Raw genomic sequence first — 18,255 nt, 5'->3', positions numbered from 1 at the left:
TCTCATCCTTGATTAATTCACTTTTTTAAAGCCAATGAGCTCAAATTAATTTTCACTGTGTGATTAATGTTTTTACACAATTTGCTTTGCAGCAGGACAAGAATAAGTTTTTTCTGCCTGTAGAATTCAATCCCTTTTCCCATCTACATTTTAACATTGTACAAACACTGCAGTTCACTTTAATACACAGTTGTACAATGCTCACAGATATGACACCAAGTGTACACTGCAGAGCTAGTGAGCGGAGCTGAGCGGTCAGAATATCCCGCTCCTCGCTCAGGTGGCTGTTCACTCGGCCGCTCCTCCGCTCAAATTCGCATCAGGCCGCTCCGCTCAATTTCGCTCTGCGCTCCACTTAAAAATCCTCCCGCTCCAGTGAAATCGCTTCACGCTCGCTCCAATTTAAAAGAGGGAGAAATAATCTACAAACCGAATTGTCACCTTAAACAGAAAACTTAATCCTAAAGAACTAAGAGCAACGGCAATAATTTCACTCATAGAACATTTCTTTTTAAAGACATAGACAAATGCAGCAACGAACAAGCTTGGCAACGTCGATACACATAAGCCTAAAAATAAAGGGATCAGTGGGATCAATTGCCTAAAGAATACAGGCTAAGCATCCAAGTTTTAAACAAACAAAAACCGGATAAAAGCGCTTATGGCTAAGAAACCATAACCATAGCTATGCGGCCACAATTAGCCCATCAGAAATGTAGCCGATAGGTCTCGCAGCTTTGCTTCCATCTCCCCAAGAGCATGCGGCATAAGGCTGTCCCACACAGTGTTGTAGCAGGGGGGTGTGTAGCCTGGCTGGGCCACGCTGGCAAAGTGTCGTATCCATTCTCGTTCTCCTTTACTCAGCGGTTCATAGTCCATGTAGATAATTTAAAAAAAGGCTGTGTCCAGTTCCTTCTTTCTCGTCCTAAATATGGTTGGGGCTCTGGCTGCAGTGAAGATACTTTTAAATGCCTCACTTTTTTTCTGTTGTTGCTGCTGCTGCATTTCTTTCTCTATGAAATACAATTTCATGAACAGTGATAAGTAAATAAAAAAAAAAATCGTATTAGGCCTACTTTGAATGGCAAAACTAATTTATTTTATTTGTATTATTAGCCTGTATTTAATTTAGCCTTCTACTTGATATGAAGCATATTCAAATTGCTCACGTTTTTCTTTGCTCTGCGTGTGTTCGCGTAGCACACGCTCATGTTTCCGCGAAATGTGTCTTCTTAGATTCCAAAATGAATCTTTACTCACTGAAATAATGTCACCACATGGTTGTTCTTGCTCTATATTGTTGGTATCTAGTTGTTTGGTAGGAATAGTGCACTTGTATGACTTATCAGTATCCTTTCTAAAATAATTTGCGAACTCCATCTCCAGCAACAAGCTTAAAATGGCCAATTTTTGAAGTTTAACGGTCTTGGTTGTATAAGGAAGAAATTAATTCTGGGTGGATTTGGGCATGCCTCAGACTCATGGTGTGAGCGGTATCGGAGCAAAATTGGAGCGAAACAGAGTGGCGCTCCGCGCTCCAACAAAATTCCATCCACTCCGCTCCTCGTTCGCTCGCGCTCCGCTCCGCTCACTAGCTCTGGTACACTTGACCCTTTTCTCTGTTTTTACCAGTTAAAGGTATTTCTGTTATTCTCTAATGATCTAGTTAGTGGGAGGGAAACTGTTCTCCAAACACGAAATGATTGAGGAATGTAAAACCTCAATCATGTCGTAAGGCCAATACTGAAACAAAAAAACCGAAATCTCTTCAATGTGGTAATGCTAAAATAAACTAAACTAAAATGAGTATTGTAAATGGTACACGTGTCTTGCACCATTTAAGCCATTTTCTAAATTCTCTGTGATTGTGACATCCAGATTTATCAAGGCTTAATTAAAACACTGCAAAAATGGTTGCACACTTTCTCATCTGTACAAATGGGTTCATCAAACTGACCTGGCGACAGTTGTATCTGTCAGCTTTAGTGAGAACCCAAGGAGTAGGGTTGCCACCTCAGTCCTGTAAAAATCCTGGACACATACGGACCTGGCAAACTGAGTAAGCCGGACTGTATGCAGTGTAAAACTCGGAACAGCTATTGTTTTTACTTTAGTCCATGTTCCATATTTGAAGGGGTTCCAGTTTTTACTTGGTGCAGAAGTATAGCCTAGTGAGTTAACCAGCTTTGTGACTGCATGACTAAATATGAATAAATAGTGGTAATCAAAAGAGGAAACATGTATGACTGTATAGGCCATATTTTGTTCCATAACAGCATAACCTCTGAAAATGATCAGACTCTGGCTGTGACCACGTAAAATAAAGTGATGTAGGCAACCGGTTATGTGTAATAACAACTTTATTCTGTTTTGATGATTACATAATACAGCATTATGGACCATCAGGTCATTTGCATTTTCCCTAAAGCATTTGCCTGATTTTGAAAGCCATCTTCATAATGCAATAATTATGGTAATATGGCAATTGGCCCGGCAAATATGAACAGATATGCAAATAAAGCTAAAATAAATGGCAAACTGGCACACAGAGGAAAAAAATACAGTTAATTGCTGAAAAACCCTGTTTGCTGCCTCTTTTCCTCATGAAAACCATTATTGTTTAGTTTTTCCTTTTTCTGTGCATCAAAAGTTTATGCTTCTCACTGTTGGCGTGACGGTCAATTGCAAACTGCCTTCATATTTCACAAGAATTGTTGATGGAAAAATTTAAGGCAGAATACTGATCGCTTGGGGATTCTTTCAACCAGCTACCATACAGCTCATATTTTATGATACAGAAGGTTTTAGTCTTTTTTGAGGAATTGGATTTTTAATTTGCCCGTGCACATCATCCTCCTTGTCCGTTTCGCCACTCATCGTTTCATTTGTTTCATTAGGCTTGGAGGTCTACTTCAAAATTCTTTTCAATTTTATCTCTTTCTCTCTCTCTTAAAATCACATTCGCTGATTGACTGCTTCAGAGCATTCACATTTGGCACAAATACAATGGTCGTCACAACGCGTTGATGTGGAGTAGAGTCTAAACCAAAAAATGCATTCTTTATCTGAAATATTTGTGTGTTCTGGGACCTGTCAATCACTCTCGAGGGTGCGTGAGCCTGAAGGAATGTGGTGCTCAACTACCTTGTGCTTGGTGCCAATTCCTCTTTCATTACAAAAATAAAGAGTGTAATTCGTGAAGGTTAATAAAGTCCCTGCACCACTTGTTACATTACATTTAGGAATGAACACTGGATACGCTGTCTACATTTCATCAAGCAATACTAATGTATGCAACACTTGAAAATACTTAGATTCCGTCCGGGACATTTCGTGTCATTATTTTCTCCAGGACAGACAACAAATATCCGGGACAGTCCCGGAGAATCCAGGACAGGTGGCAACCCTACCGAGGAGTGAATTCATCGGCTGCAACATGGCTAAACTTTTAGCAAGTGAGGAAGGGGATGTGTTGCTTACAGGATACTGTGACTGGCAGCCAATTAAAACATTTATTGAAATGCTGAAACAGTTTTTCTTTTTATGAATTTTGATAGTCTGGCAAAAGGCAAGCTTACAATCTAAGAATGAGACTCAGTAAGAAACAAAGAACAATTTGTAGATTTGCTTTAAATTTCATGTCTACTGTTTAGCTCTCCTAAATATCTCTCCTGCTGCTTCTCCATAAATACACTTGTACTCAATGCTGTTACAGTTAATACCTTTGGGTGATTAGTGTTTAATTATAACTGTCGTGTCACTGTAACTGTAAGAGTATGGAACATAACCCAGGTATGACGTCACCCACTGACTACAACAGGTGTGTTTGCATGGACCTGTTCTTTATAAAAAAGGTTGAGTGAAGGATCCATTCCATAAGTCTGTGATCTGCAGCCAATATTCAATGAAATAACTGCTGGGTATGTAGTATGTATCTATATTTTTAGTGAAATGTGATTTGTCTGTGTAACACACTACAAATGCCAGGAACTTTGTGATGTAGAGTATTTGTATTATCATAACTCATAAATGCTTTATTATTATTATTATTATTTTATTATTATTATTTTATTATTATTATTATTATTATTATTATTATTATTATTATTATTATTATTATTGCATGACATTACACTACAGGCATTTAGCAGATGCTCTTATCCAGAGTGAAGTACAGTGAAGTGCATATTGAACCCAGGGACAAGTGCGATGAGGACCCGAGAGGAAACCACGGTTCCTAGTCCTAGCATGACCACATAGATACAATTTGAACCCTAGAAGAAAACATCAACTTACCAAATAATATTACTATTATTATGTTTTAATTATTGTGTATTTATTATTATTATTAGTAGTAGTATTATTATTTGTATTATTATTCGTATTATTCCCTAAAACTGAATGGGGAGGAAACACTATAAATTGTACAGCTAAAAACTTGGGAGGAATCAGGCTTAGCAATCACCGATCTTCATAAAACTTGAACAAACTCCAAATTGCTGCATGGAGAGAATACAATAATTTCCCCACATTTAACCTGGTAGTACAACTATTAACCCACTTTTTTACAGTGACAACGCATGCAGTGAAATATCCCTTTTGCGCTGATGCAGTCTTACCTGTGCTGGGCCTGTTCTGGAGCTTTACCACTTTAAAAAATGTGATCTGAGCTGGCGAGACCAGAGCCCGATTTCACCATCAGATCTGACCAATTTAATTTCTGTTACGAGCATAATTATAACTGAGCTGGGAGTTGGGAGTTATGTCAAGAAAGGCTTCTTCAGAATTCTGCCATGTGGGCAGCCATGCCAGCAAATACACATATAAAACTAAACTGTTTCAATCTCACACCATAACAAATACAAGATACAAGTGAACTGAACCTAATATACTCCATATTTACATCCATTGAAATATACACCCATATTGGCATAAAGTTAAATGGCAGTAGAATCCCAATATTTCTTTCAGGGAATCATGTAGTGTCTACATCCCTCAAAACTGCAAGTCTCTGTCTTGTTGTTCAAGAGAAACGAAAATGCCAGCATCAAAAATAAAACCACCATCTTCCAGCTTGGATGTGTGAATCCACTGAGAAAGCCTGTGATACCAAAAATGCATTGCAATGTTGATGACTGTATTTGAGGCTATAGAGTACAATACAAAAGGCAAGCATAACTTCTCTGGTGTAACGACCTGAAAGATGCATCCTAAAGATCCTCTTCAAATAAAAATGGTTACTAAACATGTTATTTTTCTCTGCAGGTTTTATTGTAAAACTACACGATGGAGAATAGATCAGTGGTGACGTCATTCATATTGATGGCATACACTCAACTAGAAGACCATAGATATGTATACTTCACAGGATTTCTGCTTTTGTTCATCATTATGGTATTAGCAAATGTAGTTCTTATTGTAGTCATTTACAATGAGAGAAGTCTACATGAACCCATGTATTTTTTTATGTGTAATTTAGCAGTGAATGGAATTTATGGCAGCATATCTCTATTACCATCAGTACTTGGATATTTAACATATCAGTCTTATGAAATGTCTCTAACTGCTTGTCTTTTACAGATCTTTTGTATACACACATATGCATCAGTTGAATTCAATATTTTAGCAGTGATGGGCTATGACCGGTTTGTTGCCATTTGTCAGCCATTACACTATCACCAAATAATGTCGCACAGAAAAGTGTGTGCCCTTATTGCATTTTCCTGGATTTATCCTTGTGTTCTTTTTGGACTCTATTTCATATTAACTGTACAGCGTACATTTTGCGACAAGATCATAGAAAAGCTACATTGTATGAATTTTGAATTAGTCAACCTGTCTTGTTTTGAAATCTCTGTTCACAGCATAGTTGGTCTTATTGTAAATGTTTTTTTAATTACCCTGCAGTTCCTCTTGATACTGTTTTCATATGCACAAATACTCAAAGTCTGCCTGTTTGCTTCTAGAGATTCTCAGATGAAAGCTATTCAAACATGCACTCCACACTTACTGGCTGTCATTAACTATGCAGTGGGATGCTTTTTTGAAGTTGTCCAGAGTCGTCTCAACATGGATCATGCACCTTATAAAGCTCGCATATTCATGTCCCTTTACTTTCTGATATTTCCCCCATTGTTTAATCCTGTTATATATGGAATTAGCATTCAAGCCATCAGGGTTCAGATTTTCAAACTCTTCATTACTTGTAAAAATAAGTTAATTCTACTGTCAGTAATGAAGTAGTCCCATCCATTTTAGCATTTTGCAGGCACTGTAATACACAAATTGCTTAAATAAGTAATTCATTTATACAGATCCCAATGATGACAGTGAACCACCTGGGAATCACACCAACAACATTGCTGTAGTAAGCCCAGTACCCATTATTCTCCACTATAACCAAAATTAAGTTTGTGTTCACTCATAGTTTTTGGTACATTATTTTTATATACTGTATCTGTGACTATTGCACATTGATCTCTGTTTTTAACCTAAATTGATATTTGATTTAAGTTAGCAATGTTAAATAAACCTTTCCTTGATTTTCTCACTGATCACTCATTTTCATTATCAATCATTAAAACAGATAATGAAAATCATAGTTCATAATCATTAGACAGTAATAGGGTTGAACTATTATTAACAGCCAAATCTATTTTGATTGGCTCATTCCATTTTTGACACATCCCTCTCCAGTCAATGTGGAAGTTCACCATTCATTCCAGTGTTGGGTCCATGTGAAAGTATAACATTCATTTTCACAAGTATTCTGATGATAGCAAAATTCCCTGATGACTTGGGACCTCCGAGTTTCTTAATCCGTCCAACTTTATAGATTTCCCACAACTGTTTACAACTCAACAGAGATAAAAACAGAAATTCTTGGCTAAATTATTGCCTCAGCTCTTTCAAAGCAAACGATTGATCATCTGCAGCTCATACAAATTGCAGCACCATGGGTTCTAACAGAAACCAGGAATGAACATATTAGAACAAGTCATTCAGCTGGCTTCCTGTTTGCTCCATAACTGATTTTAAAATAATTTTATTGGTTTACAAATCCCTTACTGGCCTCAAAGCCATTAAGTATTTACATTACATTATATGTTCAGTCTACAAATATCTGGCATAGGTATTTTAACCCTTGATCTTTGCCCCTTCTTAGAGGGCAATTTCCACATAGTCCAATAGAATATACTTTTAATAGGATATAAAAGTGTCAATATCTCAACTTAAATAGCTGAACGGTATTTTCTTTCATTTGTGACAGAACAAACTTATGTCAGAGCATGTACACACAAAAGATACACTAAATTAAAAAACAATTACATATGTTTTTATAGTTTAGCACTGAACACCTCAATTTCAAAGTGAAGGATCAACACAGAACTACTTTATATTTCTGCACAAACTTGATGTCAACTTGTGTCAACAAGTGTCCCCCAATCTCTTCAAGTACAACACTTTTGCATATTCTTTTGTCCAGACACATGAATGATCAGAAGCTTGTTTTTCTATCAAAACAGATTTTCTGATGCAAAATGTAAAGAAAATTAACCTCCACCTGTGTTTTATTCACATATATGAGACTATGTTTTTATAAAGCATGCCCAAAGTGTCCAAATAGCTCTGCAAAAAAGATGAGTAACCCTAATGTTTTCTAACCAACCTGCATCACATTTAAAATTGCACTTTACAAGACAACGATAAGAATTAGTTCAAGACAACATTCCTTTAGTTATAGTCCCGGCAAATTGATAGTTTTCTCGAAAATGGCTGAACGTGTAAAGAAATAAACTTCAACGTTAGTCAGAAAACCGTCATAAATGGGGATATAGGTGGGATATTTGTTTCCAGAATTGTAGTAGAATTGTCTATTTTTGTTCTTCTATTGAAACATGATTTTTGGACGTAGACAAATGGTATCAACGATTGATAGAATATGTATTTTATTGTTTGAGTTTGTGGTGAGGTCAGGGTTGTCAGCATGCTGAGGGGGATTCTGGAGTTTTATTTGCCCTGCTTTGCAAAGAACAGGCTGATCTCACAAGTGGAGACAATGCTGTGAGACAAGTTTGATCTGAAACCAAACTGAATCTTAATGCTAATTTGGTAACGTGAGGGACAGTGGTCCTAGCATAAAGCTTGTTTATCTAATCCAATTGAGCAAGGGACAACAGCAAGGGACTACAAAAACCCATTGTTGCTAAGTGTTATATGATTTGGGATATTTCCGGGAATACTTAATTTACGTACTATAGAAATGTTTGTTATGTAATGTTAATACAGTCACATATCAAACAAATGTTAATATGAGAATTATGTTTTTTGTTGGTAAGTCATTGTATAAGCGGGATAATGACCTTGGGGTTGGGTGTTATGCAATTTGAGAGTCCTTCATGGAGGATATTTACAATTAATTTGTTATTTAGCTGATGTTTTTATCCAAAGCAATTTACAGCCGATTAGACTAAGCAGGGGACAATCCCCCCAGGAGCAATGTGTGGTTAAGGGCCTTGCTCAAGCGTCCAACAGGTGTGCGGATCTTATCGTTGTCATGCAGCCTCCTGGAAGACAGGGGGCATCAGGACACGGCTCACTCTGGGGAGTACACCAGAGAGGAAGTCTGCCCCACACCTGAGCCTCATTCTGGGACTAATAACTGAGAGTATTTAAACCCTGCCATTTTGTGTTTCATTGCTTGTTCTTCAATATTTATGGAGGCATTGTGTCACTGTGTGCTTTGAGGGCTAGCTTTCAGTTAGTTCTAGAGTCATGTCTCTGTTTAGTTTGTTCTGCTTAGTTCCGTCTAGCTGGTTAGACTATGTTTTGTTTGAGTTTTTCTTATTGGCCAAGTAAAAGCCTTGAACTAAATTTTAGACTTTCACGTGTTATTTGGCTTCAGCGGGTTCCTTCAGCGGGTTCAACTTCTTAGTAAAACAATTGTGGTTAAACTGGGGCTTGAACCACCAAACTTCCGTGTCCCAGTCATGTTCCATGTACAGGCATCAATGCTGCCCAAATTGCCCGAAACCTATTCACCAAAAAAACAAATTTTGCACTTATGATGACTATGTTTAGAACAGCATTCCATGTGTATTTTCTTAGTTATGGATGTGATGCTTTGACTTTTGGAAGAACCTATGCACTTGTAAGTCGCTTTGGATTAAAAGCGTCTGCCAAATGACTACAATGTAAATGTAATTTGTAATGTTTGTTTCTATGTATTAGACTAAGGTTAAATGGGCATGTTTGGAGTTATCACTCCTCCCAGTAAGAGCCTTGTGAACCTCCGATAGCCTGGAGTTCTATGTTGGAGATCCTCGTGGCTATTTGTGTATTCATCTTGCTTCCTCTTAAGTCTCCTGCATTGTCAGTGGAGCCGAGAAGTGCACTGCATTCATTTCAGTCTTAGCATATGTCTGTTTCTCACAAATTCTAAATACACGGTCATTGGAGATCCGCCCCTCTCAGTGAAGAGATTTGCGACACTCGCCGACTGCCCACTCTTCTGTGTCTGATACCCTTGGGGCAGTTTGTGTATTTAGGTTGTGCACTCATTAGTCTCCTGAATCGTCTGTAGAGCCCATTGTCTTCATGTCATGATTAATGTAGGTTCGCTATTAATATGGGCTTTTACCGAGACTAAATGCATGCTAAATGCTAAATGTTGGAGAACCGCCCCTCTCATTGGAGAGCTTTGCGGTACTTGCCAACCGCCCAGGGTTCTGTGTTTGATGACCCTTGGAGCAGTAGCTGCAGTTAGTTGGCGTACTTGTAAGTCTCCAGCATGGTCAGTTGAGTCTAGGTGAGTGTCAGGTGAATCTCTGTGGTTGCTGACTCTCCTAAGGTCAAGTGGTGTACATGGTTGTTGGAGTATTGCCCTTTTCAGAGAGCTTTGCAAACTCACCAATAAGCCTGGGGTTCCGGGACTGGGACCGTCACTGTTTGTGTACACTTCCTACCTCTGTATTAGTATTCCTGCTTCGTCAGTAGAATTAAAGGGTTAATGTGTTTCATGTATCCGTTCTCGGTACTAGGGAGGCTATAAAACAGTTATACTGGTATGAGCTCATTCATACGAGTCAAGCAAGCACAGGTCTGCCAAATTTAACGAATGACATCTCCAAGAGCAAAAACTCCCACTTCGCTGCCATATACAGAAACATTATGGAGTAGCTGGCTTTAGTTCAGTGGAGATGGAAAGACCTATGTTAGCCACTGCCAACACAGCACACGTGTGTTTCAGTTTTCTCTTGCGTGCTGCACAGCAACACTATGTACCAAAAACTTTGTATATCACTGTTGCTTTTATCTTGAAATTTTTGTTGCATCTTTATTTTGTCTAACTTCAGGTCATTAGCAGCGAATGTCTCTATCACCACATACCTGATATATCTAGCTACAGTACATGGGAGGCCTCCCTCCTCCCTTCCCCATGCAGATTATATACACCAAATATATGAATTTAGTGACCAGTAGATCTTTCTCTGGGGTTTTCAAGACCAGGTTTGATACGGTGCTCAATACTATTTGGCTAACTAAGCAGTAGGTACACTTTAGTGGTAAGAAAAGGCAAGCATTTTCCTGGGTTGAATGGCTTGTTCTCATCATTATGCTATCTTATGCTATGTGGCGCTTACAGGGTATTGAAACTGCCAGCCAATGAAAAGATTTATGAAAATGCAAAAACAGCTTTCCGACTTTTTAAAGAAAATTTTCATTGACTGCCAAGGGCAGGCCTACAATCAGAGAATGAGAATGACATCAAAATTAAGTTATTAGGTTAAGAACAAATGCAACAATAGATGTGTTTAATGTGTTCATTAGAACTTTCAAGTATAGTAAGTTTGTTTAGCCAAAATGAACATGCCTACTGTTTACCCAAACATCTCTCCTGCTGCTTCTCCATTAACGCACGTACTCAATGCTGTTACAGTTAATAACTTTGGGAATTTGTGTTTAACTGTAGTGTCACTGCAGATGTAAGTGTACTGAACATAGCCCAGGTATGACATCACCGACTGATTACAACAGGCGTGTTTACATGGTACAGTCCTTTATAAAAAAGGATCTATTCCATCAGTGTGTTGTTTGCAGCAGAACACCATCATAATCAGGGTTGAACACAGAACATAGAAAAACAATAATAATTTCAAAAGGAAGCCAATATTAAATTAAATATCGGCTGGGTATGTATTTATTTATATTTTTGCTGAAATGTTATTTGTAATACGTTACAGATGGCAGGAACTTTACAATGCAAGTATTTTATTATAAATACATATATATATATATATATATATATATATATATATATATTGTTGTTATTATCATTATTATTACTATGATTAATAATATTAATATTATTATTCCCTATAACTGAATGGGGATAAAAAAAGTGTAAATTGTGGAGCTATGAAACTTGGTGAGTATCAGATGTCAGCAGCCATTTGTAACAATCGCAGATCATCATGAAACCTTGTGAGTATGCTGATCTCTTACCTTGGTACTACCATGACAAATATGGGATCAGTTGGCCATTTGGAAGGATAAAGCAAAGAAATGCACATTTCAAAGAGTGCATCTTTGGCTGTTTTTCTATAAAATCACATCATTTACATCAATACTACTGTGTGATTAGGCTGAGCATCACTGAGCTAGGCTTGAAATAATTTGTCTGCAACTCAAAAATAACATAACATCCAATCTATGTTATTTTTCCCTGCAGGGTTTATTGTATAACTACAGCATGGAGAATGGATCAGTGACATCATTCATATTGATGGCATACACTCAACTGGAAGACCATAGATATGTATACTTCACAGGATTCCTGCTTCTGTTCATCATTATGGTATTAGCAAATGTAGTTCTTATTGTAGTCATTTACAATGAGAGAAGTCTACATGAACCCATGTATTTTTTTATGTGTAATTTAGCAGTGAATGGAATTTATGGCAGCATATCTTTATTACCATCAGTACTTGGTTATTTAATGTCTCAGTCTTATGAAATGTCTCTAACTGCTTGTCTTTTACAGATCTTTTGTATACACACATATGTATCAGTTGAATTTAATATTTTAGCAGTGATGGGCTATGACCGGTTTGTTGCCATTTGTCAGCCATTACACTATCACCAAATAATGTCGCACAGAAAAGTGTGTGCCCTTATTGCATTTTCCTGGATTTATCCTTGTGTTCTTTTTGGACTCTATTTCATATTAACTGTACAGCGTACATTTTGCGACAAGATCATGGAAAAGCTACATTGTAAGAATTTTGAATTAGTCAACCTGTCTTGTTTTGAAATCTCTGTTCACAGCATAGTTGGTCTTATTGTAGCTGTTTTTTTAATTACCCTGCAGTTCCTCTTGATACTGTTTTCATATGCACAAATACTCAAAGTCTGCCTGTTTGCTTCTAGAGATTCTCAGATGAAAGCTATTCAAACATGCACTCCACACTTACTGGCTGTCATTAACTATGCAGTGGGATGCTTTTTTGAAGTTGTCCAGAGTCGTCTCAACATGGATCATGTACCTTATAAAGCTCGCATATTCATGTCCCTTTACTTTCTGGTATTTCCCCCATTGTTTAATCCTGTTATATATGGAATTAGCATTCAAGCCATCAGGGTTCAGATTTTCAATCTCTTCATTACTTGTAAAAATAAGTTAATTCTACTGTCAGTAATGAAGTAGTCCCATCCATTTTAGCATTTTGCAGGCAATGTAATACACAAATCGCTTAATTAAGTAATTCATTTATACAGATCCCAATGATGACAGTGAACTACCTGGGAATCACACCAACAACATTGCTGTAGTAAGCCCAGTACCCATTATTCTCCACTATCACCAACATGAAGTTTGTGTTCACTCATAGTTTTTGGTACATTGTTTTAATATACTGTATCTGTGACTATTGCACCTTAATCTCTGTTTTTAACCTAAATTGATATTTGATTTAAGTTAGCAATGTTAAATAAACCTTTCCTTGATTTTCTCACTGGTCACTAATTTTCATTATCAATCATTAAAACTGATAATGAAAATGATAGTTCATAATCATTAGACAGTAATAGAGCTGAACTATTATTAACAGCCAAATCTATTTTGATTGGCTCATTCCATTTTTGACACATCCCTCTCCAGTCAATGTGGAAGTTCACCATTCATTCCAGTGTTGGGCCCATGTGAAAGTATAACATTCATTTTCACAAGTATTCTGATGATAGCAAAATTCCCTGATGACTTGGGACCTCCGAGTTTCTTAATCCATCCAACCTTATAGATTTCCCACAACTGTTTACAACTCAACAGAGATAAAAACAGAAATTCTTGGCTAAATTATTGCCTCAGCTCTTTCAAAGCAAATGATTGATCATCTGCAGCTCATACAAATTGCAGCAGCATGGGTTCTAACAGAAACCAGGAATGAACATATTAGACCATGTCATTCAGCTGGCTTCCTGTTTGCTCCATAACTGATTTTAAAATTATTTTATTGGTTTACAAATCCCTTAACAGCCTCAAAGCAAAGTATTTACATTATATGTTCAATCTACAAACATTCTCGATCCTTTAGATAATCTGGCATTGGTATTTTAACCCTTGATCTTTGCCCCTTCCTAGAGGGCAATTTCCACATATTTTGTACTAGTCCAATAGAATATACTTTTAATAGGACATAAAAGTGTCAGTATCTCAACACACACGTTTGAGGACTTAAATAGCTGAATGGTATTTTCTTTAATTTGTGACAGAACAAACTTATGTCAGAGCATGTACACACTAAATTAAAAAACAATTACAAATGTTTTTATAGTTTAGCACTGAACACCTCAATTTCAATGTGAAGGATCAACACAGAACTACTTTATATTTCTGCACAAACTTGATGTCAACTTGTGACAACTGATGTCCTCAAGTGTCCCCAAATCTCTTCAAGTACAACACTTTTGCATATTCTTTTGTCCCGACACATGAATGATCAGAAGCTTGTTTTTCTATCAAAACAGATTTTCTGATGCAAAATATAAAGAAAATTAACCTCCACCTGTGTTTTATTCACATATATGAGACTATGTTTTTATAAAGCATGCCCAAAGTGTCCAAAAAACTCTGCAAAAAAGATGAGTAACCCTAATGTTTTCTAACCAACCTGCATCACATTTAAAATTGCACTTTATAAGACAACAATAACAATTAGTTCAAGACAACATTCCTTTAGTTATAGTCCCGGCAAATAGATGGTTTTATCGAAAAGGGCTGAACGGGTAAAGAAATAAACTTCAACGTTTGTCAGAAAACCGTCATATATGGGGATATAGGTCGGATATTTGTTTCCAGAAATATAGCTTCTGAATTGTCTATTTTTCTTCTTCTATTGAAACATGATTTTTTGACATAGACAAATGGCATCAACGATTGATAGAATATGTATTTTATTGTTTGAGTCTGTGGTGAGGTCAGGGTTGTCAGCATGCTGAGGGGGATTCTGGAGTTTTATTTGCCCTGCTTTGCAAAGAAGAGGCTGATAAGCATCTAAACTGCTGTTCTCACAAGTGGAGACAATGCCGTGAGACAAGTTTGATCTGAAACCAATCTTAATGCTAATTTGGTAACGTGAGGGACAGTGGTCCTAGCATAAAGCTTGTTTATCTAATCCAATTGAGCAAGGGACAACAGCAAGGGACTACAAAAACCCATTGTTGCTAAGTGTTATAGGATTTGGGATCTTTTCTGTAATACTTAATTGACGTACTATAGAAATATTTTGTTAAGTAATGTTAATACAGTCACATATCAAACAAATGTTAATATGAGAATTATGTTGTTTGTTAGTAAGCCATTGTATAAGCGGGATAATGACCTTGGGGTTGGGTGTTATGCAGTTTGAGAGTCCTTCATGGAGGATATTTACAATTAATTTGTTATTTAGCTGATGTTTTTATCCAAAGCAATTTACAGCCGATTAGACTAAGCAGGGGACAATCCCCCCAGGAGCAATGTGTGGTTAAGGGCCTTGCTCAAGCGTCCAACAGGTGTGCGGATCTTATCGTTGTCATGCAGCCTCCTGGAAGACAGGGGGCATCAGGACACGGCTCACTCTGGGGAGTACACCAGAGAGGAAGTCTGCCCCACACCTGAGCCTCATTCTGGGACTAATAACTGAGAGTATTTAAACCCTGCCATTTTGTGTTTCATTGCTTGTTCTTCAATATTTATGGAGGCATTGTGTCACTGTGTGCTTTGAGGGCTAGCTTTCAGTTAGTTCTAGAGTCATGTCTCTGTTTAGTTTGTTCTGCTTAGTTCCGTCTAGCTGGTTAGACTATGTTTTGTTTGAGTTTTTCTTATTGGCCAAGTAAAAGCCTTGAACTAAATTTTAGACTTTCACGTGTTATTTGGCTTCAGCGGGTTCCTTCAGCGGGTTCAACTTCTTAGTAAAACAATTGTGGTTAAACTGGGGCTTGAACCACCAAACTTCCGTGCCCCAGTCATGTTCCATGTACAGGCATCAATGCTGCCCAAATTGCCCAAAACCTATTCACCAAAAAAACAAATTTTGCACTTATGATGACTATGTTTAGAACAGCATTCCATGTGTATTTTCTTAGTTATGGATGTGATGCTTTGACTTTTGGAAGAACCTATGCACTTGTAAGTCGCTTTGGATTAAAAGCGTCTGCCAAATGACTACAATGTAAATGTAATTTGTAATGTTTGTTTCTATGTATTAGACTAAGGTTAAATGGGCATTTTTGGAGTTATCACTCCTCCCAGTAAGAGCCTTGTGAACCTCCGATAGCCTGGAGTTCTATGTTGGAGATCCTCGTGGCTATTTGTGTATTCATCTTGCTTCCTCTTAAGTCTCCTGCATTGTCAGTGGAGCCGAGAAGTGCACTGCATTCATTTCAGTCTTAGCATATGTCTGTTTCTCACAAATTCTAAATACACGGTCATTGGAGATCCGCCCCTCTCAGTGAAGAGATTTGCGACACTCGCCGACTGCCCACTCTTCTGTGTCTGATACCCTTGCAGGCAGTTTGTGTATTTAGGTTGTGCACTCATTAGTCTCCTGAATCGTCTGTAGAGCCCATTGTCTTCATGTCATGATTAATGTAGGTTTGCTATTAATATGGGCTTTTACCGAGACTAAATGCATGCTAAATGCTAAATGTTGGAGAACCGCCCCTCTCATTGGAGAGCTTTGCGGTACTTGCCAACCGCCCAGGGTTCTGTGTTTGATGACCCTTGGAGCAGTAGCTGCAGTTAGTTGGCGTACTTGTAAGTCTCCAGCATGGTCAGTTGAGTCTAGGTGAGTGTCAGGTGAATCTCTGTGGTTGCTGACTCTCCTAAGGTCAAGTGGTGTACATGGTTGTTGGAGTATTGCCCTTTTCAGAGAGCTTTGCAAACTCACCAATAAGCCTGGGGTTCCGGGACTGGGACCGTCACTGTTTGTGTACACTTCCTACCTCTGTATTAGTATTCCTGCTTCGTCAGTAGAATTAAAGGGTTAATGTGTTTCATGTATCCGTTCTCGGTACTAGGGAGGCTATAAAACAGTTATACTGGTATGAGCTCATTCATACGAGTCAAGCAAGCACAGGTCTGCCAAATTTAACGAATGACATCTCCAAGAGCAAAAACTCCCACTTCGCTGCCATATACAGAAACATTATGGAGTAGCTGGCTTTAGTTCAGTGGAGATGGAAAGACCTATGTTAGCCACTGCCAACACAGCACACGTGTGTTTCAGTTTTCTCTTGCGTGCTGCACAGCAACACTATGTACCAAAAACTTTGTATATCACTGTTGCTTTTATCTTGAAATTTTTTTTGCATCTTTATATTGTCTAACTTCAGGTCATTAGCAGCGAATGTCTCTATCACCACATACCTGATATATCTAGCTACAGTACATGGGAGGCCTCCCTCCTCCCTTCCCCATGCAGATTATATACACCAAATATATGAATTTAGTGACCAGTAGATCTTTCTCTGGGGTTTTCAAGACCAGGTTTGATACGGTGCTCAATACTATTTGGCTAACTAAGCAGTAGGTACACTTTAGTGGTAAGAAAAGGCAAGCATTTTCCTGGGTTGAATGGCTTGTTCTCATCATTATGCTATCTTATGCTATGTGGCGCTTACAGGGTATTGAAACTGCCAGCCAATGAAAAGATTTATGAAAATGCAAAAACAGCTTTCCGACTTTTTAAAGAAAATTTTCATTGACTGCCAAGGGCAGGCCTACAATCAGAGAATGAGAATTACATTAAAGTTAAGTTCTTAGGTTAAGAACAAATGCAACAATAGATGTGTTTAATGTGTTAATTAGAACTTTCAAGTATAGTAAGTTTGTTTAGCCAAAATGAACATGCCTACTGTTTACCCAAACATCTCTCCTGTTGCTTCTCCATTAACGCACGTACTCAATGCTGTTACAGTTAATAACTTTGGGAATTTGTGTTTAACTGTAGTGTCACTGCAGATGTAAGTGTACTGAACATAGCCCAGGTATGACATCACCGACTGATTACAACAGGCGTGTTTACATGGTACAGTCCTTTATAAAAAAGGATCTATTCCATCAGTGTGTTGTTTGCAGCAGAACACCATCATAATCAGGGTTGAACACAGAACATAGAAAAACAATAATAATTTCAAAAGGAAGCCAATATTAAATTAAATATCGGCTGGGTATGTATTTATTTATATTTTTGCTGAAATGTTATTTGTAATACGTTACAGATGGCAGGAACTTTACAATGCAAGTATTTTATTATAAATACATACATATATATATATATATATATTGTTGTTATTATAATTATTATTACTATGATTAATAATATTAATATTATTATTCCCTATAACTGAATGGGGATAAAAAAAGTGTAAATTGTGGAGCTATGAAACTTGGTGAGTATCAGATGTCAGCAGCCATTTGTAACAATCGCAGATCATCATGAAACCTTGTGAGTATGCTGATCTCTTACCTTGGTACTACCATGACAAATATGGGATCAGTTGGCCATTTGGAAGGATAAAGCAAAGAAATGCACATTTCAAAGAGTGCATCTTTGGCTGTTTTTCTATAAAATCACATCATTTACATCAATACTACTGTGTGATTAGGCTGAGCATCACTGAGCTAGGCTTGAAATAATTTCTCTGCAACTCAAAAATAACATAACATCCAATCTATGTTATTTTTCCCTGCAGGGTTTATTGTATAACTACAGC

General features: G+C 37.5%; 2 protein-coding genes across 2 annotated transcripts; both read left to right on the top strand.

Moving 5' to 3' along the window:
• The first annotated feature begins 5,286 nt into the window (after positions 1 to 5,286).
• On the top strand, positions 5,287 to 6,243 carry LOC133107390 (olfactory receptor 51E1-like). The gene has a single exon (XM_061216382.1). The coding sequence runs from the start codon at positions 5,287 to 5,289 to the stop codon at positions 6,241 to 6,243; it is 957 nt and encodes a 318-aa protein (XP_061072366.1).
• Positions 6,244 to 11,752: 5,509 nt separating this feature from the next.
• On the top strand, positions 11,753 to 12,706 carry LOC133107389 (olfactory receptor 51E1-like). Its single transcript, XM_061216381.1, has one exon. It carries the CDS (start codon positions 11,753 to 11,755, stop codon positions 12,704 to 12,706), a length of 954 nt encoding a protein of 317 aa, XP_061072365.1.
• The last annotated feature ends 5,549 nt before the right edge of the window (positions 12,707 to 18,255 follow it).

The sequence above is a fragment of the Conger conger genome, chromosome 13 (genome assembly GCF_963514075.1).
Source record: "Conger conger chromosome 13, fConCon1.1, whole genome shotgun sequence".
Classification (NCBI taxonomy): Eukaryota; Metazoa; Chordata; class Actinopteri; order Anguilliformes; family Congridae; genus Conger; species Conger conger.
The sequence above is the reverse complement of the archived record's forward strand: the minus strand, read 5'-3'. Positions and strand labels throughout refer to the sequence as shown.

Bases quoted from the DNA above. Each gene is read 5' to 3' on its own strand.
- LOC133107389 (XM_061216381.1), top strand. From the start codon at position 11,753: ATGGAGAATGGATCAGTGACATCATTCATATTGATGGCATACACTCAA.
- LOC133107390 (XM_061216382.1), top strand. From the start codon at position 5,287: ATGGAGAATAGATCAGTGGTGACGTCATTCATATTGATGGCATACACT.